The following is a 24,992-nucleotide window of genomic DNA, read 5'->3' as shown; positions in this document are numbered from 1 at the left end:
AACTTAGTATTGGAGGGCAGTGTAGAGGGTAAAAATCATAGAGGGAGAGCAAGAGATGAATACAATAAGCAGATTCAGAAGGATGTAGATTGCAGTAGGTACTGGGAGATGAAGAAGCTTGCACAGGATAGAGTAGCACGGAGAGTTGCATCAAACCAGTCTCAGGACTGAAGACCACAACAACAACATTGAGTTATACTTCTTTTCATTTGCGGAAGGGGTGTTGCTTTGTATGGTGTGGCTGCTGATTGGTACTTGTCAACAAAAGTAGGAATTTATTCTAATTGGAACTATTGCTAAGCTATGCAATCTAACAGTATGTGGCACTCATTTACAGTCGTAGAACATCCTTCATTTAATTAATTTAATAACCACTACAGCAAATAAGTACCACATGTGATCATTAACATCTCAGCTTCAACAGACCAGTATGGTGCGAGAGTGATGCCAGCAGTTAATAAAGATATCTGTCAATTCTTCCATAGTCAACAATGAGTTTAAGTGAGCAGTGGTGCCTGAATGTGATTTATTTAGAATTTTGTGTATAGTGAGGTGTCAACGCATACTGAATAGAGTGAAAAAAAGGACTGATATTCGTAAATTTTTTGTACTTTATAAATGAATGCTAACCAAAAATGGAAGTAAGGGATTTTAAAAAAAATATACATCTGTGATGAAATATCACTAGAAAAGGCTGAGTTGATATGAAATATATCTATTAAAAATCTGAGTAATTGTACGGACAGAGAAAATACAGAACTAGCCAGTATCTGTGCTGGTTTTAAGTGCTCTGACGGAAAAGATCGTAGTCTCCTGCTCAGATTTTCTTGTGTTGGAAACTGCATCAGAAAAAAAAGAGGTTGACAATTCCCTAAAGTATGAAATTTTATTCAGTCTACCAGCAACCAGACAAAAATTATAACTTCATGAATGACATAGATGGTGAAAAGGAAAAATTTTGTTTGGACTGGCTGTCATTATATCTACAGTTTGTTTCATTCTAATGCATTTAGAGGTGCACTTTGTAAGTTGTGTGTGCTTTTCCTGCCATGTACAACAAATGGCAACACAATGCATTAATAAGCCATCCATTCACCAATTTCAAAAATTTTAATTCTAAATGGGATAAAGATGCAGCTGAAAAGTCAAATAATTTTGTTCATATTGTAACAAAACACAATAAGAGTGTAGAAGAACTCCTCAATGAGAATTTTGCAAAATTATTACAAACTAATCACACCAAGTTGTATTTCTTGACTAGCCTTCAAAAGGGAAAACCAACTGAAATGCCATTTTTGATGATTTACAGCCATTTAGAATAGAGTCAGGTGATAAAATAAGGAAACATTTTGAAAGAGCTCTAAAAATGCCACCAATAGTTCTTTTCAAGCCCAAAATTATTTTTATATTCTGAAATAAAATGTACAGTTTTATGTTAGGCATTATTCTATAGGTTGTGCATGAGCAGGAATAAAATGTAAAATACACAGATCTTAATGTAAAAATCAATGCAGAAACTTATGGTTCAAAAGTGCAAAATGTGGGAAATGTTCTCCATATGAAATTTTTAATTGGAGGAAAACAAATAACTGAGAGAATATGACTTACAATGATACCGACCAAAAATAATGTAAATGGCAAGTAAATGTAAAAAATGGGAATGTAAAAACAGATTTTACTATAGTTTTACTGTTAGCTTGTTTATGTTTATAACATTGTCCAGATGCTTAAAGTGCACTGCAGAAACCAATGGGAGAAAATGATGAACAGATGACAAGTTTTCAAAATTTCTAAATCACATTTATGGGGAAAACATTTTGCCCCTACTGACACAAAAACCTGTGGGTGCATCTGGACCCACACATTTGACAAAACAGTATGAAACACCGAGTACAAACATTGCATTTTCAGAGCTTGTTTTCTGACTTATGTGCATTACATTGATATTGTATTTTGTTGTATCCTTCCACAATAACGTGCACTGGAAATATCCTGAGCTGCCAAGAAGCCCACTGCAATGAAAGTGATTGCTGAAATTAACTGATATCTACATATGACAGTGTCAATGAAAACCAAATGATAGGGCCTGCATAAACAAAACACCTATGGAAGAGCTATTCTGCCAAACCCACTGGAGACCAATAGAATACAATGCAGAAACTTTAATGGTGCATGGAGTACAGAATACTGACCAAAGTAAACATAGGATGTGGTCTGGCAAGTCCACTTTTACATTCTTCCTTTCAGCTGTGAAACATGAATTTAGTATGACAATGTTCACTCAGTGAAACATATATTGTTCCTGCACAGTGAACTTAATCTCCCAAAATAATAATGCTACTATTTGCAAGACTGGAAAGGTTAAAGCTTGATTTGATGCGTGTGAACATGAAATAACATGTCTTATTTAGAGCCTGCAACAGTTAAATGTGAATATCATAGAGCTACTGCAGTCTGCATTGGAAAAATACTTAATCCCCAGGAGGATTGTAACTGCTTCTAATGTTAAACATGATCCTAAGCCATATTAGTTGGGTGTTCATATTAGTGCTATAATAGTGGCAAATGATTCAGTTTCGCAATAGGAAGTCAAACATACCTTAATCTCATTAAATGTTGTTTCAGACGAGTTCTGACTGGAACTGTTCCAATCCTGAAATGAAATTTTTGTGGTTCAGATAAACTCTTTAACAAACAAATTTCACACAATTATTTAAGATCACAGGACAAACAATTAGTCATCCCAGTGCGCACACTCTGATGAATCGTCAAGCCTTTAGAGATGGCACAGTGATCGAGTCACATGCTCAACAGTACATGCACTACCTTCACATGAACATGAGGCAAAATCAATCAGTGAGGCATTTATGTTTCAGGCAGACATTGTACATAAACATGGGTAAATGTAAGGATGTGGCAAGAGAGACAAAAAGAACCGAATGTGTTTGGCCATGCCCATGACCGTATGGTGTGTGAAGTTACTGGATCTGTTGGTGTTATGTGGTGGACTGGCCAAAAAATATGAAATCAGAATTGTGGCTGGAACAAGATCTTGACTGAGAGGGACTAGAGAAGTGTTCCATGGCTTGTGAGTCAAAATTGCTTCCAAACCCGACAAGAATTGCTGCAGGCAATGACGCAAAGTCCCTCCCCAACAGTTAGCAAGACAACATTGTGACAGGGACCCCACACAATAAACATTTGTAATTTGTCACCTAGCAAGATGCCATTGCTAACACAGGCACATAAAGTTGACAACAGTGAAGTTTCCAGAATTAGATTTTCAATCTGGAGCAGAGTGTGCGCTGATATGAAACTCCCTGGCAGATTAAAATTGTGTGCCAGACCGAGACTAGAACTCCAGGCCTTTGCCTTTTGCGGGCAAGTGCTCTACCATCTGAGCTACCCAAGCACGACTCACACCCCATCCTCACAGCTTTACTTCTTGCCCACAAAAGGCAAAGGTCCCGAGTTCGAGTCTCCGTCTGGCACACAGTTTTAATCTGCCAGGAAGTTTCAACAGTGAAGTTCATTGGGCTAGAAGAATACATGACTAGTTTTCTTAACACTCTCCCACCCAATTACATCTCGATTTGCCTGTAAAGTCTCCTGACTTCTGTGTGACATGTTCGAACAGCAGATAAAATGCGGACATCAGTGTCCCTGCAATTTGTGGGAATAGCATGATCAAATCCTCATAGAGTGGCTTAACGTGGGCAGAAAGTGCCTGCACAACCACGTGAATGCACTTCCAAAATGAATCCAGGTGGTTGTCAAACCTGGGGCAGAATTATATGGTATTATCTGATGCTTGTTTGGATTACTCTAAAGGTGACTAATTTTTTGATCAGTGTGCTTATTACTGTAGTAAACTGATAATACAAAGCAGCCTGCTATAATACAAAATAAACAATAAAATTTGTGCAGAAACTGAAGGACAATACAGAGATATACAGTTAAGCTACCTTCATGAATCACTTAACTGAATACAACTTTCTTAATTTTTTATAGATTATGACTACTTTGAAATTCATAAATATTCTCCCTCTCTGCATTTAAACGACAACTGAAATGTTTAAACTGCAATCGATATTTTCCTCCTGTAACCAGGAAATATTTTATGAAAGTTACACTTCAGAAACCACAAACAGTTTAATCCATGCTGATTAGGATAACACCAAATTGCATAAAAATGTTATGTCTGTAAACTTGAAAAGAACATATTGTACTGGTCTTTAGTTTTGTAGTTATGAAATAAATTTTACAATTTTGTGATTCTGTTTCAGATGGCACACACATCATTGTAACAAAAGTGGAGCAACTGAAACTACAGATGTGGTCTCATAACAGTAAAGCTGTCCTCAACCTGAAGGGTGGCATGAACACCAAAGTACTATAATACACAAAGTTTTATTGAAACTGCTATGATCTTGCCCCCTCCTGGCCTGTCAGCTGGCTTACCCAGCTAGTTATAAAGGGATGTATGATATAATATGGACACTGAATGATAAAGCAGTTGAGCATTTTATACATATAAAAATCAATGCCTGATGTGAAACAAGCAATAATTGTCAGAATTGTCAGATAAATTCTGTAACTGACTGAGGATCAAACCCCATACTTTTGGATCTGTAGTCCAATAATTAGGCACTTGGTCACTAAGCCACACTGAAAATGGATTCAACATCTTGTTGACAGTGACGCCATTTGAAATTGAGTATATAATCCTACAGTACAAAGATGAGGAAGAAAATCACTCAAGTCTTTTTCAAAGGAACCACTCCAAAATTCATCTTAATAAATTTATAGAAACATGGAAACTGTAATGTGGAAGGTTAGCTGGAGATTTGAACCCTGATCCTCATAATATGAGTTCAATGTCTTGTCAACACATCATCTCACTTTGTGCAGGAAGGAAAGGTGATCTGAAAGTGAGAAAGAACAAACTGAATAGATAAATGTATGAGGAAAAAGTAAGAATGTGTGATAAAGATAGATGACTATGAGAAAAAAGGAGCAGGGGAGAGACTGAATAATGTGAATGGTGGGGAAAGTGTCAGTAATAAAAGAACAATGCCCTTATACCGAAAATTGGGAGTGGGAGACATACTGTATGCTGAACAAAGAAACTGAACAAAGACATGCAAAAATGAAGAAAATTAAGGATGGGAAGAATTTTACACTTTAACGTCCTAGTGACAACAAGGTCATTGGGAACAGAACCAAAGTTCAGATTAGGGAAGGCTGTAGGACAGAAATTAAGTGTGTCTTTCTCAAAGGTACAATCCCAGTATTTGCATTAGTGATGGAAAACCTAAATCTGGGTGGCTGAAAAAGGATTTGAACCATCATCCTCCTGCCTGAGTCCAGCATCTTCGCTTAACAAACATTACCTCAGGTTCAGAGGGTGGTTAATATATTAAATGTGATTTAAATGTTTTTAAATAATTCAAATTCTCACCCAAAATGTTTTTAGAGTAATTATGATGAACTATTTCTTATTATCCAATCATCATCACTACAGTTCTCATGTTTTATTCATCATTTTTATTCCCAATTTGTGGTTTCTTTAATGGTCAGTCATCATAGCTCTTATACAATCAGGTTTTGAATTATCCGCTCAGTCCTCTACAGCTGTAAGCTAAAAATCATCTCTCTCTCTCTCTCTCTCTCTCTCTCTCTCTCTCTCTCTCTGCTCCATTACAAGGAAATTTTTCTTACCTCATTTTCACTGTTATCATTTGACAAATTTTGAACTGTATCACTACTTTTACTTCTGAGTTCACTCATGTTTTCTTTAGTCAATGCGATAAGATGAGTCATCTGTTCTTGTAGTACGAGCAAACTGTCTTGATCTGATAATGGCCCAGTAGTTGCCACTGCAAGTTGTATTTGTGCCAACTGAAAAAAAAAGGAAGAAACATTAGTAAATCAGGCTGATAGCCTGCCCATACAAAGGCCTGAATTCTTAACATACATCATCACACAGAATCTACTTGCAGCTTCTAACAAAGACTAAAATCATTTATTTACCTAGTGGAGCTATGTTACTGAAGCTATTACATTGTAAAAATTACCCATTGTTTTACATTCCTATTTTTCTGGGGGCAGAGATTCAGAAAGTTCAACAGTCTCAATGTGGAAACTTTGACATGTACATTCGTTATTACATTTGACAAAAGGGTAAAATTGAAATGGCTCTTACAATGAATATTTCCATTATTTGCTTGCTGCGCTGTATACTGCAATAAAGTTTTGTAGTTAATAGGGCTATAGTTAATGAATTATATTTATGGCAAATTTTGTTTCTATCTACAATATTTGAAACCAGGAGTACTCTTACAAGATGCATATGGATACAGCTTCTGTAATGCATCACTGACCAGGTCAAGAACCCACAATCCAGGTTCTCTTTTAAAAGATATGCCCTGATAAGTGATCCATAATGTTCACAATTATCTCGGTTCCACTCAGAGTACATCATTGTTAGTGGTTCAAAGTGCGGCATCTTAATAAAACTTCTGTTACTGCCTACTGCCCTTCAAATTCTCTTCTTTACAAAGCTGTGTGCACCTTCATGATGGTATCCATCACAAAACTCGGGAGAGCACTCCTATATAAATCATATCTAAGTAATATTATCACACACTAATGACTTTAGTATAATGAATTTTTCAGTTGTCAGGAATGAGCTCAAAGAAATAGTGCACACTGGTGAGGAAAAAATTGTACTTCTGTTTCCACTACACATTTTGGGCAGTCTAATCACTACTTCTCCCAGCCTAGAACTACAAGGCATTCTTGATTTCTGCTACAATTTTATTTTCATTGGCTGTCACCATTATCTTCTCTACTACTCTTCTAGTTTCCCCTACAACTTGCACCTTTGCCTCTCTTCACAAAGTTTAACCTTTACTATCCATTCTCTTTTCCTTTCTTGCACTACATCCTACCCATCCTGCTTTTTATGGATTCTGTTCCATCTAAGTCTTTCATTTCATATTTACACTGCTGGCCACTACCCTCACAGATCCAGCAGCTGGAGAGATCTTTCTTATACCCCATACCCGAATGATCCTAACAAACTGACCCTTTTGTTTTATGTGATTTCAGTTCCCAATCAAGGTTTCATTTACAATAACAATAAACAAGATTTGACATCAGACATTCAAATATGTTGGAAGTGATTTATGGACAGCATGTTTTACACATGATCAATAACTGTCTGTGCCCTTTCACAAACTGGGAGTTCAGAAAAGAAGTTCATAATCTCACACTTGATAGCAAAAAGTTGTATATTCTGGACTTTTGTAATTTTATTGTGTACTTTTTTAAAACCCTAAAAACTAAAAATGATGGAGTTTCTTCATTCATATTCTATATGATTTAATACAATTTTGTGTTCCATTACCTTTAAAGTGGACAAAGTCCCAAGAATCAACCAACCTTTGTGTGCTGACATAGTTCACGGGGATACCCCAGATTGAGAAGTATATCCAATTCCTGTACATATTTAGTGGTTGTAAACCATTGCCGGTTAGCTGTATTCGATTAAGATTATGCAGTGGGTTTCTCATTCGTAAATCACAATTGAATGTTGTTGGTTTGTGAGGAGATAATGTTATGCAATGAGTAAGAAGGAGAAATACCTACCAACATGTGTAGGAGTTCAACAACAGGGGCCTCGTGGCGTACGAGACCGCAGTTTATTGTTCTGCAATTTTGCTGCTCACGTTTGCCGGGATACCACAACTTCCACCGCGTGAATATGTAATCGATGAATTCAGGAGAGCCACACTGAATGTCATGCAGGATGTAACAGCTCCAAGCAGCCAGCACCCAAGAGTACAAATATGTTGTTTACCTAGCTGTGAAGAATCATATGGCCGTGTCACATACCTCGAGTCAGGAAGTGGGCTCGTTTGAATCACGACGAGTATCCACACAGACAGCGCAACGCCGTCAGCAGCACTGCACACTGTCAGCATGGTGACAATTATTGAGGATTCCCTTGATGTGGCAGTAGAGGGAGAAATTTGATAGTGGTGCACTTAGTGATACCAATGAACATAGGAGTGGCACCACACCATCTTTTCAGATGAGCTAGTTCTGCATAGAACATCATGATGGATCATGTGTGGGAGCTCTGAGGAGAATGAATGGTGCCAATTACATTCATAATCATTTTACAGGCCCAGCATCTGGCACTATGGTATAAGGTGCCACTGGGTACACACCACAGTCAACTGTTGTACACAAAGGAGGTAATCTGGAGAGCAGCCATTACATTTCTGATATGTTGGGACAACAAGATAATGCAACAAAATAATGTTGCCCTTGCTACCTCAATACAGAGGGTGTTTATTGCCCTGGTCAGCACACTCTCCGTGAGACTAGGACACCACAACTTGGCAAGCACTGTGATAAACTATACCACACAGATAAAGCAGCACAGAACAATTTAATTGTATCTGTCACACAAGCTCAATTAGACTCAATGTCCAGTCAAGTTAGAGCGATCTACACTCCTGGAAATGGAAAAAAGAACACATTGACACCGGTGTGTCAGATCCACCATACTTGCTCCGAACACTGTGAGAGGGCTGTACAAGCAATGATCACACGCACGGCACAGCGGACACACCAGGAACCGCGGTGTTGGCCGTCGAATGGCGCTAGCTGCGCAGCATTTGTGCACCGCTGCCATCATTGTCAGCCAGTTTGCCGTGGCATACAGAGCTCCATCGCAGTCTTTAACACTGGTAGCATGCCGCGACAGCGTGGACGTGAACCGTATGTGCAGTTGACGGACTTTGAGCGAGGGCGTATAGTGGGCATGCGGGAGGCCGGGTGGACGTACCGCCGAACTGCTCAACACGTGGGGCGTCAGGTCTCCACAGTACATCGATGTTGTCGCCAGTGGTCGGCGGAAGGTGCACGTGCCCGTCAACCTGGGACCGGACCGCAGCGACGCACGGATGCACGCCAAGACCGTAGGATCCTACGCAGTGCCGTAGGGGACCGCACCGCCACTTCCCAACAAATTAAGGACACTGTTGCTCCTGGGGTATCGGCGAGGACCATTCGCAACCGTCTCCATGAAGCTGGGCTACGGTCCCGCACACCGTTAGGCCGTCTTCCGCTCACGCCCCAACATCGTGCAGCCCGCCTCCAGTGGTGTCACGACAGGCGTGAATGGAGGGACGAATGGAGACGTGTCGTCTTCAGCGATGAGAGTCGCTTCTGCCTTGGTGCCAATGATGCTCATGTGTGTGTTTGGCGCCGTGCAGGTGAGCGCCACAATCAGGACTGCATACGACCGAGGCACACAGGGCCAACACCCGGCATCATGGTGTGGGGAGCGATCTCCTACACTGGCCGTACACCTCTGGTGATCGTCGAGGGGACACTGAATAGTGCACGGTACATCCAAACCGTCATCGAACCCATCGTTCTACCACTCCTAGACCGGCAAGGGAACTTGCTGTTCCAACAGGACAATGCATGTCCGCATGTATCCCGTGCCACCCAACGTGCTCTAGAAGGTGTAAGTCAACTACCCTGGCCAGCAAGATCTCCGGATCTGTCCCCCATTGAGCATGTTTGGGACTGGATGAAGCGTCGTCTCACGCGGTCTGCACGTCCAGCACGAACGCTGGTCCAACTGAGGCGCCAGGTGGAAATGGCATGGCAAGCCGTTCCACAGGACTACATCCAGCATCTCTACGATTGTCTCCATGGGAGAATAGTAGCCTGCATTGCTGCGAAAGGTGGATATACACTGTACTAGTGCCGACATTGTGTATGCTCTGTTGCCTGTGTCTATGTGCCTGTGGTTCTGACAGTGTGATCATGTGATGTATCTGACCCCAGGAATGTGTCAATAAAGTTTCCCCTTCCTGGGACAATGAATTCACGGTGTTCTTATTTCAATTTCCAGGAGTGTATGTACCAAATTTGCCACCTTGAGCAAAAAAAAAAAAAACCACTTACAAATACCGTGATTTATTCTTCCTTCTATATGATTTACAAACAATTAAAATTTTGTAATCAGTTATACTTTCTAGTGTTTCAATTTTAATGGCCAGAATTGTACACTGCCTGACAGAAAGCACCCAGAAACATGGTGGGATTTAAATGTAACTTCGTACATACATACATCATCAGTGGAATGTAAATGATCAAGAGTTGCAATTCTCTGTGATGGGTAAAATGCCCATCAGGGTACATTAGTGTGGTCACCATGCCTAATAGATTATACAAGGGGTGTGAATAGCATCATATGTGGAGTACAGGACTACATCCAGCATCTCTACGATTGTCTCCATGGGAGAATAGCAGCCTGCATTGCTGCGAAAGGTGGATATACACTGTACTAGTGCCGACATTGTGTATGCTCTGTTGCCTGTGTCTATGTGCCTGTGGTTCTGACAGTGTGATCATGTGATGTATCTGACCCCAGGAATGTGTCAATAAAGTTTCCCCTTCCTGGGACAATGAATTCACGGTGTTCTTATTTCAATTTCCAGGAGTGTATGTACCAAATTTGCCACCTTGAGCAAAAAAAAAAAAAAAAACCACTTACAAATACCGTGATTTATTCTTCCTTCTATATGATTTACAAACAATTAAAATTTTGTAATCAGTTATACTTTCTAGTGTTTCAATTTTAATGGCCAGAATTGTACACTGCCTGACAGAAAGCACCCAGAAACATGGTGGGATTTAAATGTAACTTCGTACATACATACATCATCAGTGGAATGTAAATGATCAAGAGTTGCAATTCTCTGTGATGGGTAAAATGCCCATCAGGGTACATTAGTGTGGTCACCATGCCTAATAGATTATACAAGGGGTGTGAATAGCATCATATGTGGAGTAATCACTATAAAGAACATGGAAATGTTGCATACTCATGTGAGACAGTGTTATCAGCAATTGACAGAGTTTGAAAGTGACCTCACTCTGTGTGTCCACTTGGCTGTCAGGTTCAATTGTGCAACATCTAGATTTGCAGGGCATACGGATGCGACAGTGGCTCGATGTTAGCCTTCACGGGAATGTGAGGGAAGGCATACTCGTTGTCAAGGTTCCAGTCGAGCATGTCTGATTACTGCAAGGGAGGATTGGCATATTGTGCACTAGGCATATCATTACCCCCCTCACATCTACATACTCTATCCAGGAACAAGTAATGGACTCCATGCAGCATTCTGTGTTACCCTGTACCACTAGTCATAGACTAGCAGCCGGGCTAGGCAATTACCATCCCTTGTGTAGGCAGTTGTTAACGCCACATCAAAAATAGCTGGATTTGGAATGGTGTCACAACTGGGAAGCACAGACTGCTCATGAATGACATCACAATGCGTTCAGCCATTTTGTGCAGCAACAAATCACGGTTGTGCACTGCCCTGGATGACCACTGTCAGTCAATATGGTGGTGATCTTGAGTCCCATTCTACTAATGTTGAAACAATAAGTCAACTCTGTCTCAGTGCCAGTATCCATGGTATCAAGGACTAGTTACAACAATTGTAGACCAGTTAGCCTCAGGAGAAGATACAATGGCTTTATTATACCCTTCTCAGTCGAATAAGTGCATACTTCCAGGTCAGAAGGAGTGCAACGTCAAACTGATAAGTTTTGTTTCCTCTTCCGCCTCTGAATGCTTCACATTTTGGTCACACAATGTATTTTATTCTTAATCATTTTAACACCCCTAACACTTCTTCCTCTGTATTCGCTTCTCAGGTATCAGTTACTGCAACCCTTCTGAGGATGTTAAAACTATGCCTGTTTTCTGTAAACCTATGGTTCATAGCCAAAATTTTAAATTGTGTATAAGACAAAATATTTACTTATCATTCTCTGAATGAATTACTTGCTCCTGAGTAAATGTTGTGAGAGTGAGAGAGGGAGTTGGTTCACTTTTGGAATGCAATACAGTGGTGATTCTGCATGGCATGCAGTAAAAAAGTCCTTAGTTGGTTTTCAGAGATAAGTGGCACCAGATGGCTACGCACATTTCCCGTAAATTACAGGTCAATAGTTTGTGGGCACAGAACTCGTGCCTGATAACTTCCCAGATGTGTTCTGTCAGGTTCAGATCAATCGCATTTGTTGGCCAAGACATCAATATGACTTCACTGTCATGCTCCTCAAACCACCACAGCATGATTCCGGCCTTGTGACATGGACAGTTATCCTGTTGGAATATGCCACTGCAGTTGGGGAAGACATCAACCGTGAAGCTATACATGCGCTACACGACAGTGTTCATATAGCCTACACCTGTCATGGTGTCTTCGATTACTATCACAGGTCCCAAGGTGGCCCAGGTAGATGTCTCCCACAGCACTGGTTGACATGTGTATTGTGGTGCATATTTCTAGCAGCTGGATGACAGCATTTCGAGACATGACTGTTGACCTCATACAGAAAGATGGCTGAAACCTGAAATTGATAGCAGCAAAATTTTTGGGGAAAATTTAAGTATATATTGAAAGTGTAGACAAATGGGAAATGGAGGTGGTGTATTTGTCACAGTAGACAAGAATTTGAATCCATTGAGGTGGAAATTGAAGCTGCATATGAGATTGTTTGGGCAAGACTCAGTAACAGGGGTGGGCATAAAATGATAATTGGATCCTTCTATTACCCACCCGAAGCATCCCTTGATATAACCAAAAACTTAAGAGGAAACCTCGGTTCACTTGTACATAAATTCCCCAATCATATCGCAATCATTGGTGGAGACTTTAATCATCCAACAATTAATTGGGAAAATTACAGTTTTGTTGGTGGAGGGCATGATAAGACATCCTGTGTAACATTACTAAATGCCTTCTCTGAAAACTACCTAGAACAGATAGTTACGAACTCCACTCATGATGGAAATATACTGGATCTAATGACAACAAATAGACCTGACCTCTTTGCAGATGCCAAAATCAAAACTGGTATAAGTAACCGTGACACATTTGTGGAAACAGCGATTACCAAAGTGCAAACGACAAATAAAACAAGCAGAAAGACATATATGTTGAGTAAACTAGATAGAAAATCAGTAGTGTATTATCTCAATGAGCAACCTGAAACATTCAGCACAGGGCAGGAGAATGCAAAAGAAATATGGCTCAAGTTTAAACGAACAGTTGACCATGCACTGGACAGATATATACCTAGTACAACAGTTCACAATGGGAGGGAACCTCCATGGTATACAGTCACTGTAAAGAAACTTCTGAAGAAACGAAGATTACTGCATAATATGTATAAAACAAAGTGAAGGGCTATAAATAGAAAGATGTTGGATGAAACACATTTGGCTGTCAAGAGAGCAATGCTTAAAGTCTTCAATGACTACTGTTGTAGAATATTGTCAAATGATATTTTACAAAACAAAAGAATTCCAGTTGTATGTATAGGCTGCTAGTGGCACCAAAGTTAGTGTACAGACCCTAATGCATGAGATAGAAACTGAAACTGAGGTTAGCAAAGCAAAAACTGAAATGCTTAACTCTGTTTTCAAATATTCCTTTACAAAGGGAAAACGAGGAGAGCTACTCCAATTTAATTCTCATACCACTGAAAAGAAATCGATATTAGTGTCAGTGGTGTTGAGAAACAGCTAAAATGTTAAAGTTGAACAAAGCTCCACAGCCCGATGGAATCCCTGTCGTATTCTATACTGAATTTACAACTGAGTTAGCTCCTCTTCTAACTGTAATCTGCTGTAGAACCCTTGAATTAAAAACCTTGCCCAGTTCTTGGAAAAAAGCACAGGTCACGCCTATCTATAAGAAGGGTGGTTGGAGTGATCCACAAAACTACTATCCAGTATCCTTGGCATTGTTTTATTATAGAAAGTCTCATAACATATTCTGAGCTCAAACATAATGAGGTACTTTGAACAGAATGCCACCCAGCACAGATTCCGAAAACATCGATCATGTGAAACTCAACTCGCACTTTTTCCCATATGACATATTGAAACCTTTGGATCCAGACAATCAGGTAGATGCAGTATTTCTTGATTTCCAAAAAGCATTTGACTCAGTACCACACCTGCCCTTATTGTCAAAAGTAAAATCATAGGAGATATCAAGTGAAATTTGTGACTGGATTGAGGACTTTTTGGTAGGAAGGATGCAGCATGTTATCTTGGATGGACAGTCACCATCAAATGTAGAAGTAACTGCACGTCTGCACCATGGAAGTGTGTTGCGATCCTTGCTGTTTGTGTTGCATATAAATGACCTAGGAGAAAATACTAATAGAAACCTCAGGCTTTTTACAGATGACATAGTAATCGATAATGAAGTAATGTCTGAAAGAAGCTGCATAAATATTCAGTCAGATCTTGATAAGATTTCAAAGTGGTGCAAAGACTGGAAACTTACTTTAAATGTTCAGAAATGTAAAGCTGTGCACTTCACAAAATGAAAAAAAAAAAAAAAAAAACATATAGTATCCTATGACTATAATATCAATGAGTCACTGCTGCAATCGGCCAACTCATAAAAATACCAGTATGCAACACTTTGTAGGGATATGAAATGGAATGATCACATATGTTCAGTCATGGGTAACACAGGTGGTACACTTTGGTTTATTGGTAGAATACTGGGGAAGTTCAATCAGTCTACAAAGGAGATTACTTACAAATCACTCCAGAATATTGCTCAAGTTTGCAATATTACAAATAGTACTAACAGGGGATATTGAATTAATACAGAGAAGGGCAGCATGAATGGTCACAGGTTTGTTTGATCCGTGGGAGAACCAAAGAGATACTGAAGAAATTGAACTTGTAGATTCTTGAAGATAGACGTTAACTATTCCGCGAAAGTCTCCTAACAATGTTTCAAGAACCAGCTTTAAATGATGACTCTAAGAAATATACTACAACCCCCTACATATCACTCACATAGGGTTCAAGAAGATAAGATTACAATGATTACTGAACACATATAGGAATTCAAACAATTATCCTTCCTGCACTCCATACATGAATGGAATGGGAAGAAACTCTAATAACTTGTACAATGTGACGTACGCTCTGCCATGCACTTCATGATGGTTTGCAGAATAGATGTAAATGTAGACCCGGCGTAACCTGAAATGTGATTCATCTGCCTGGATGGTACATTTCCATTTACCCTTATCCAATCTCGATGATCCCATGCCCACTGCAATGATTATTCACCATATCACTGGATGAACATAGGAACACAATGTTTTGGCACATCACATAAGGCAGCATTAGGAAGTCTTTTTCTGAAGGTATGGAATATTGCCTTGTACAAAAATTAAATCTGAATGATAAACAGCTCAGACACAAATAAAATAGAAGCTTCTCAAATGTGATTCTAAAGGAAAATGCTGAAGATTAGACAGACTGATCAAATAACCAATGGGGAGGTACTGAATGGAATTGGGGAATTAAGTAATTGACCAACACAAGAGGTCGGTTGATAGGGCATATACGGAGGCATCAAGGAATAATCAATTTGGCAGGTTTTAGGGAGGGAATTGGGAGAAGAAGCGGGTGAGGAGGTAAAAACTGTATAGGTAGAGGAAGGCTAGACAACAGTAAACAAGTTGGAAATTATTTACTGGTAGAATTGCAGTAGTTATGAAGAGATGAAGAGTTTGCACAGGGCAGACCAACAGGGAGAGATGCATCAAACCAGTCTTTGGACTGAAGATGATAACCACCACAATCACAACCACAACCACCACCTCCAAAATCAACAACAACAACAACAACAACAACTGGAGCCTTCTGTCTTGGATATCAGTTGATAAAATCTGTCAAACACAAATCACAAAATTTTCACCATTTATAAACCAAATGTCAGTCATAAAAGCTATAATGATAATGATAAAAACTAACGTGACTATGTAACTTATCATGATATCAATAAGAATATGGGGAAAAATTAGCACAGTGTTGTACAAGGAACCATACATCTACATCCATCTTCTGGAAACCACTGTGGGCTGTATGACAGATTGTACTTCCCATTGCCACACATCTTTGAATTTCTTCCTATTCCATTCATAATAAAGAATGCTTAAATGCTTCTGTGGTTACTGTACTCAGTCACATCTTGTATTTGCAGCCCATAGAGGAGTGATATGAAGATTGCTGTAGCATATTCCCAGATTCCTCACTTTGGCAGTTGGCCTTTGTGGGATGATTGATGTCTACATTTAAGGGTCTGCCAGTTCAAGTTTTCCAGAATTCCTGTGATGCTCTCCCATGAATCAAACACTCATGTCGGTGTACACACTGCCCTACTGCCCTTCTTTTTAGATATTCAGTATCACTTGTTAGTCCAAATTAGTATGTGACCCACACATCTGTTGAACAGGTATTTTGCAAGTAGTCTCCTTTGTGGATCAACTACACTTTCCTAGCATTCTACCAATGAAGGAAAGTCTGTCACCAGCTCTGCTACAACTGAGGCTATGTATAATCATCTTTCATATTTCCCACACTGTACTACGTTTTTGCATTTTGTGAAGGGCAAATGTTGCATTTCTGAAACTTTAAAGCAAGCTGACAAGATTTGCATCTCTTTGAAATCTTATCAAGCTCTGTTTGAACATCCACATAACTGTTTTCAGCTTGCTAATACATCTTTATACGTAAATGCATCAAGACTGAGATTGCTATTAACACTGAGTGCCAGGTCTCATTAATATACAACATGAGCAGAAAGGGTCACAACATACACTTGCCTGGAACACACTTGACTAATTCTAAAATCGTTAATGACTCTCTATCCAAGATAACATGCTGCATACTCCTGCCCATGAAATCCTCAACTTAGTCACACACTTTGTTTGATAACCCGGTGATCATACTTTCATTAAGTAGTGATGCTGTGGTACTGAGTGAAATCCTTTTCAGAAGTTACGAAACACTTCATCTGCCCACTTTCCTTCAGTTACAGCTTTCAGGCTATCATGTGGGAAGAGTGGGAGTTGAGTTTTACATGACTGACTGTTTTTTAAATCCATTGTGCTCACCATGAAGGAATTCGTTCTGTTTGGGATATCTAATTACATCTTAGCTCAGAATATGTTCTAAGATTCTAGAACAGATGGATATCAATGATATTGGACAATAATTACGTGAGTTATATTTGCAACACTCTTTGCAGATCAGTTTGACCTATGTTTTATTCCAACCAGTGAGGGATCCATGAGCCTGTTAAGTAAGCTACAATTTCTGCACAAAATCTGATAGGGAGTGCTTTGGGCCCTGAGGCCTAGTTCAATTTTAACAATTCTAGTTGTTTCTAAATTCAACTGACACTAATAGCTCTATCACGTGTTATTGTTGTGGTGTAAAAATTAAATTGGGGACAGTAATCATGCAATTTCCTTTGCAAAGGAATATTTGAAAATGGAGTTGAGCACCTCAGCTTTTGCTTTGTTACCCTTACTAAAGTTCCTGAGTCATCCATAAGTGTCTGGATATTCACTTTGGTGCCACTCACAGTCTTTACATATGACAGGAGTTTGTTTGGAGTTTGCGAGAGGTTTCTTGACAAGATTCTGCTGCATTAGTCAAATGCTTCACACACTGCCCTTTTGACAGTTGATGATATTTCATTTTCCATCTATGCACCCAGTCCATAAATTTTGCCATGTAACTGCACCCATGTGAAGTAGGACTATGTCAACTCCCAGCAGTAAAACACAATTTGTTGCCGTAATAATGGTCTTTATGGCCATTTTCTATCCAAAGGTTCTGAATGTGCTCACCTCTGTATATCACACATGGAGGGAGAAGTCACTTGCAGCTGACCCACAGATAATAATATCGTTGCAGACTTAGAATGGCTGTATATATTTTCAGGACACTTCATACCATATCTACCAATCACAAACGATTTTCCTGGATCATTACTGACACCAGTCTCATCATAATTGAACACATTACACGGAGAGACACTGGTGAGGTTAGCTGTATCCAAAGTGGCATAGCGATTAGCATCACTAATAGGTGTGATGCAGGTTCCCAGTTCAAACCCAACCACCAGCAGTTACTTTCTATATACTTTTTATCATTTCTTGAAGGTTCTCCAAACTGCTTACATTTTTATATTCTGGAATATTCAATGTTTGTATAAATAGCAGCACACATTGTCCACTAGTCCAGGTCTCTTCTATTTGTACACTGGTGTTTGTAATAAACTTGCTTTCAGTGTTAAGTGTTGAACATCATTGAGAAACCTACTATTGGATTTAGACTTGTTATTTGTTATGACATGACACGTTTAGTTGAAATGCTGGGTACTTAACCAGGGCTGTCGCCTACAGAGATGCAAACTGGGATACAAGCATACATTGTCCATATATTCAGGAAAACAATGGGTTCCAAAATAGCAGCAATTCAGCTACATATCAGGCATCAATAAGGGTTTTGCAAAAATAATGGTTAGGACCCAATGAAACTGCTGAAGGAATTGACTGATTCACCAAATACAACATGTGTGATGTCATGATGTGTTCAGCAAATGTGTACTTATGCTTGGACAGCACAGCCCAACACTGGTTCGAGAACAACAAGGGGAAGGTAGTTAGCAAGCACAAATTCCAGGTCAAACTGAAGAAACCATTTGCTGACAATCAGCTGCAAGTCCACTTGGTGGAAGAACAAATGAAGAACAGGGTCCAACACAATCGGAAAACAACATGATCTTACACAAGGAATATTTTGGCTCTGTATCACATTGTGAATCAGAGTGACAGTGCTCTGGAGTAAAAGACAAGTGCTGGCATGACGGTCAGGAACAGTAGAGCACAGAGGGCTTTGAAGAAGTCCGCCAATAGTACACTGACCAACCCCTCTCTAGGATGACACCAAGACAGCAGCGGCCTCTAGGCAAAGAGAAGGGTTGGGTTGTTTTGGGGGGAAGAGACCAAACAGCGAGGTCATCGGTCTCATTGGATTAGGGAAGAATAGGGAAGGATGTCGGTCAAGCCCTTTCAAAGGAACCATCCAGGGAAGTCATGGAAAACCTAAGTCATGATGACCGGACACGGGACTGAACTGTCATCCTATCGAATGCGAGTCCAGTGTGCTCGGTTGTGCAACGAGAACATACACACCATGCCATGTGGCCACGGTCGAGTTGAAGACTAGCTGTTCTATGAGGTCTACAGCAGCTGTATTGTTTCACTTGTATTAGGAGTTGTGTATACTGAACAGATTTTCTTATTTTGTCTGTTGCCCGTTGCTTGTGACACAGCATTGTAAATTCTCAAAGTTAAGTATTGTCATTTATCTTACTGTAATAAAAATTCATTAAAATGATTTGCTTGAGTTGTCTAGCGATTGAAGAAAGTGGGTTTCCTAGGCATCCCATATTCGACGAGTAGGCATGACACAACAGACAGAAGACAATAAAATCTTACATTTGACAAAAAGAAGTCACAGGAGAGATGTTCCAAGTTCTTCTGGTAAATGATGTCAAAATAATTGAGAGATTGCTCCAGCACTGCCAGCACATCAGCTAAATGCGAGAGAAAAAGAGTCGGATGCAAGAAGTGTGACTGACTCCTGAATGTGGTTCCTATGGCAGTTGCGGTAGACCATTGTGACTCTGTCTTTCTCATATGTAAGGTAATAAGAGAAGATATGTACAGCAGTTTATGGCAAACAGAACAGTCAGACAGAGTAATCAAGAGATAGCGGCCATGAATGTTGGCCCCATACATTAGGACGAATTAGAGAATGTTGAGGAGGAGGTGTGTCGATCTTTAGCAGGAAAACTAAATGAGGCACCCACATTTGGAGGTGAGGCTGCCACAGATGAAAATCCCCTACTGATGACAGTTACCAGAACTGGAAATCTCATTAACATCATCACTGACAGTCAACCTACCAAGGTGCATGTCAACTCTGGAGCCTTATCATCACCAGCTAAAGAAGACTATTCTGTGAGATGAAATTGATTGTACTGAATGTAACAAATGAGAAATATGCCCAGCTGATGGGACCACATACTCCAAGAATAATTATCAATGACAGAAAAAGAGTGCTTCAAATTTGTGGTTTAGGCAAAATGTGTTCTTAATATTGTTTGCAGATTGGAGTTCTTGTAGATGTCACAAACACTCACAGACTGCGGAAGATCACAGCTCCAGATTGATGAAGATATTCCAATACGCACACATAACAAAGACTGCTCTGGATGTGTGTTTGCTGTTGAAGATGTTATCTAGCTGTCAACAATAAGTTCCAGTCGTCTACCTAGATGTTCAGTCAAACTACAAAGCTTTTAATTCTTCAGGCTTTCCTGGCAATCTGTTGACATGCTGAGTAATCAGGATCTCTAGAGGACCATTGGAGTCGTACCTGCCTTAAGCTGATGTGCCAAGTCACTGTGTTCCCACATTGATCCAATTTTTATGAATTATGACCACAGTGGGCATGGGATCATCAAGATTGGATTAGGGTAAATACAAATGGATCACTAATGTCACGAGCGGACACAAGTCATCGCTAAATGTATACTTGTATGATTAACCAAACCAAGAATCTTGCTCCACTACCACTGCAGACAATACAATGAAGAAATCTACTATGAACTGTCAATAGTATCTAGCCTGGTCAAGGAACAACATTGGTGAGTATTAGCCTATCTGCTTTCAAATTTAGAGTGGAGAAAAGACAGAAAAAGCTGCCCATGGTAAAGCACCGTATCATCACTGCATATCATCCACCAATCATCCAATGTTTTTGTAGTGTGTCATCAGCTGAATACGAGACAACTTGGAAGGAAATGAAGAAGGTGCTGAACGATGATATCATTGAACTGTCAGAGTGTCCTTGGTCCTCCTATCTGGTCCTTGTGAAGAAAAGGACAGCATATTACATTTCTACGTCGACTACCAATGGCTGAACAAAATCACAAAAAAGGTGTCTACCCACAACCGCGCATTGATGAAAGACTAACTATTTCTCAACTACGGATATAGAGCCAAGCTACTGGGAAACAAAGGTTGACAAGGCTGACCAGGAAAAAAACTATCTCCATAACTTGTGATGGCCTCTGTGAGTTTAAAATTATTCCATTTGGATTATGTAGTGCTCCAGACACCTTTTAACATACCATAGATAACCTGTTTCAACATCTTTGCTACCTGGATAACATCATCATTTTTTCGAAGACATTTGAAGAGTATCTACGCTGCCTGACAATCACAACAAAGTGGCTCAGACAGCAGACCTCTGCAAGTATCCAAAAAAGTGCCTCTATGCCACCCAACGAATAAAAATCTTGCAGTACCTAGTTAATGAGGATGGTGTGCACCCCAATCCAGAGAAAATAAGAGCAGTCACAGATTTTCTGACTCCCCAGTATATTCGTGATGTGGGAAGTTATCTTGGAATGTGCTCATATTACTGAGAAGAGCCACGAGAAATATTTTTCCTGTCCTTAAGACGGCATTAATATCTTCTACAGTTCAATCATTGCATGACAAGAATACAGAGACAAAACCTTGCACTGACACCACTGTCAAGGGATACGTGCAGTTCTAGTACAAATTCATGAAGGTGCTGGAAAAGGTGATAACTTATGCTTCCAGAGTACTCTCCAAATCTGAGATGAACTACTCTACAACCAGTAACATGTGCCTTGCAGTTGTCTATGCTCCTAACCTAACCTAACTGGTTTGTCAGACACTATGTGAGCCATTTAAGCAATGACAGCAACTGAAATAAGTGTTGCAATTATCTCTGGGGTGTCTGGTACTAATCGTGCCTGCAGCTGCATCATTCCATCCAGGAGAGGTTGCAAGGTCGACAAACAGGAATAGACAGTCTTCGCTGACTTCCTCACACACTACACTGTTACCAAAGCTGTGCTCACTGCTGAATCTCTGGAAGCTGACAGACTCGTTGTAGAAGGCAACATCTTCAAGCATGGAGCACCACAAGTGATGCTCTCTCATTGTGGAGAAGTTTTCAGTCGAAACTAAAATCAAAGGTAATTTCACATAGTGATATCAATAACAGGATGACAACTGCCTATGACACACAGACGAATGGCCTCACCGAATGATTTCATAAAAGGTTGGCAGATATGCTCTCAATGTCTGCTGATGTCAAACGGAGATGTTAGATTACAATAATGCATGTTGTGACATTGCATATAACACAGTAAAGCAAGATAACAAAGGCTTCATACTGTTATTTCCACTCCACGCTTCCGAGGTCGAAACAACAATGGATACACTGTTCCCATTTCAACAGAACGATACTTAGGATTACTACATGAAACACTCTATTACCAAGATCAAAGAAGCAAGATAGCTAGTCCACATATGGATTGTGGATGTGCACGACAAGATCCAATGCCAAGCACTTAGTGAGAGACATCCCAGGAGACTTGGTACACATTTTTATGCCTGTGCAGAGAGTGAGGCTATTGGAAAAGTTACTAAACCACTACTTTGGGTTGTATCATGTCTTGTCAGACATAATATATTCAAAGTCAAGGAGTATGACCAGTCATCAAAAAAAAAGTGCAACTATGCCAGCCATGTCCATATGAAGCCCTTCTACAGACCTCGAGCACAGATCGATGTGGGTGCTTCTCATTCAAGAAAACAGAAGACTGAGGAGCTTATACAGGAGAGGCTGCCTTTGATGTACTTCATAGTGAAGAGAAAATTACAACATGAGCAGGATGCGAGGTTCCAGAAATGCTGCCACACAGAGGATAACTGACAAGATCTATGTCCAGGGTGCTGCATTCAGCTTCGATGACAAATTCTGAAACAGTGGGTCACTGTTTCTCCGGGAGCTGTACTGCACACAATGTGGCATAGTGGTTAGCATCACTGGCTGGTATGCTGCAGGACGCTATTTCAAATCCAACCACCAGTGCAGTTATTTAGTATTATCATTTTTGGAAAGTTATCCTAAGTTCTTATGGTTGTATATTCAGGTATACTGGATCGTTGCATTAACAGCAGCATTCTACATACCGAAGTTGAATTCTGTTGTATTTCTAAGTTGATGTTCATAATAAAAGTCCTTTGAGTGTTAAGGGTTGTACTTCACTGATGAACCTGCTTTCAGATTTGGGCCTGATAGTGATTACCGTGTGACAATATGTTTATAGTGCACTACTGTGTGTTAAGATAACAACTGAACAATAATATAAAAGACTATGCTCTAACACAAGCACATACATATAATTTTCACTTACAAAATGGTTCAAATAGCTCTGAGCACTATGCGACTTAACTTCTGAGGTCAGCAGTCCCCTAGAACTTAGAACTTAAACCTAACTAACCTAAGGACATCACATACATCCATGCAAGAGGCAGGATTCGAAACCTGCAACCATAGCGGTCGCACAGATCCAGACTGTAGCGCCTAGAACCGCTCGGCCACTCCAGCTGGCTTTTCACTTACATTCAGATGTATTTAACCCCACAAAAATGGGTGAAATTGTAATCAATTTTTATAGTGGTATTACAAATCAGTTCTAGATTTGTTCAACAATAGAGATTCCACTTCGAGTACATTCCAGTTTCTACCAACCTGAAGAAGGCAAACATCCATTTTCACATTAGCTGGAAATTAGTAACCCAACAGAGAATTGTGCAGTGATCAATCTTAGCCCAAAATATCAACCTCACCCTGTCCCGTGGTATGTATTATCAAACTGAGGTTTTATCTAGTTTTTGATTACATCTCAGAGTGTGTCTGGTGGTTGACAGAAGGCCAGGATATAAGTTCATACCCTCTCTTAATAATGAATCTTGCCCAAACAATCTCGGAAGCAGCTGCAATTTCTATGCTAGTGTATTTGAGTTTCTTGTCTACTGCAAACAATACACGACATCCACTTCCCAATAGCCTGTCCATTGGATATACACTCAGATTTACTCAAAAAATCTCACTGCTGTCAATAATGGGTTTTTGCCCGCTTTCTGCATCTGAGCTCCACTGCTTTTTAAGAATGCTTCAAACCTTAGTACTTTTTTGCCAATGGTTTGGCTACTGATCACAAAGATTTTCATTATCTCATCTGTGGGAGACATCTTTTTGAATCTTACACTAATACTTCATGGATTCAAACATATTTCATTATCTGTATTTGTTGGAGAGTCAGAGTCACTTAATCTTATTTTTGTAAAGAAAAACTACAGTTCCCAACCTTATGGCTCATGTCTAGCGAGTTGCAGCCTACCTCCAAAGCCTTGCACTCGACTCAGAACCAATAGCAACAATCAGTTCTCAAGACAATTTAGTTGATTGTTATCTTTGTTGAAATTCCATGGGCATGGCCAGTCTTCTCAGTCAGATACTGGAATGATCCAATTGTAACCTTGGAACCAATATGATGAGCATCATTAATTCCAATGTGCACCACAATTTGTATCTCTTTGAAACTTGTTTCCTCAATGGATGCCGAAATTCTTTATCAATATATTTAATGAGGACCCCCAGGCATACCAAACTGAGTTCACTGTAATGACCGAATTATGAAGAGTTGCCATAAAAAAAGAAAAATCAGTAAGTATGAATATTACGAGTAAGCCTTGTAACTTATAAATGTACAGTACAAGCCACTTTTGTTAGCCCATTAAGAGTTCATATACATTGAGAAACAACTGATATCATGCACACTGATTGGAAATTGGAAGTAAGAAGTGATGCAGTCATGTACCACCTGTACGCAAACAGCCCCAAATGCATTATATAGAGCCCTTCAAATGACAGGCAAGCCAAAGTTCCAGACAGGGGAGAGTTCCACACAGAGGAGAATTGCAGACAGCAGTCTTGGATGATCAACAGCCTAAAGCAGATACTATGTGAGTGACCACTATGCTTAATTAATTAAGCTTGTACACAAAGAATGACTTACAGAGCTTGCCGATTTGTACCTCTGACCTAGGGTTATCAGATTACATTGTACATTTGTCTACATGTATGTCACTTT

At 39.8% G+C, this 24,992-nt stretch overlaps 1 protein-coding gene across 1 annotated transcript in view; it reads right to left on the bottom strand.

The window, feature by feature from the left end:
* LOC126299502 (zinc finger CCCH-type with G patch domain-containing protein) overlaps nucleotides 1-24,992 on the bottom strand; it is a 151,411-nt gene that overhangs the window by 116,517 nt on the left and 9,902 nt on the right. Inside the window, exons 2-3 of the mRNA XM_049991449.1 lie at nucleotides 5,722-5,901; nucleotides 2,600-2,653 (exon numbers count right to left, since the gene is read on the bottom strand). Of these exons, the coding sequence (XP_049847406.1) occupies nucleotides 2,600-2,653; nucleotides 5,722-5,901 (234 nt within the window). The remainder of the gene's footprint in view (nucleotides 1-2,599; nucleotides 2,654-5,721; nucleotides 5,902-24,992) is intronic.

The sequence above is a fragment of the Schistocerca gregaria genome, chromosome X (genome assembly GCF_023897955.1).
Source record: "Schistocerca gregaria isolate iqSchGreg1 chromosome X, iqSchGreg1.2, whole genome shotgun sequence".
Classification (NCBI taxonomy): domain Eukaryota; kingdom Metazoa; phylum Arthropoda; class Insecta; order Orthoptera; family Acrididae; genus Schistocerca; species Schistocerca gregaria.
This window is presented reverse-complemented; position numbering and strand designations above follow the sequence as displayed.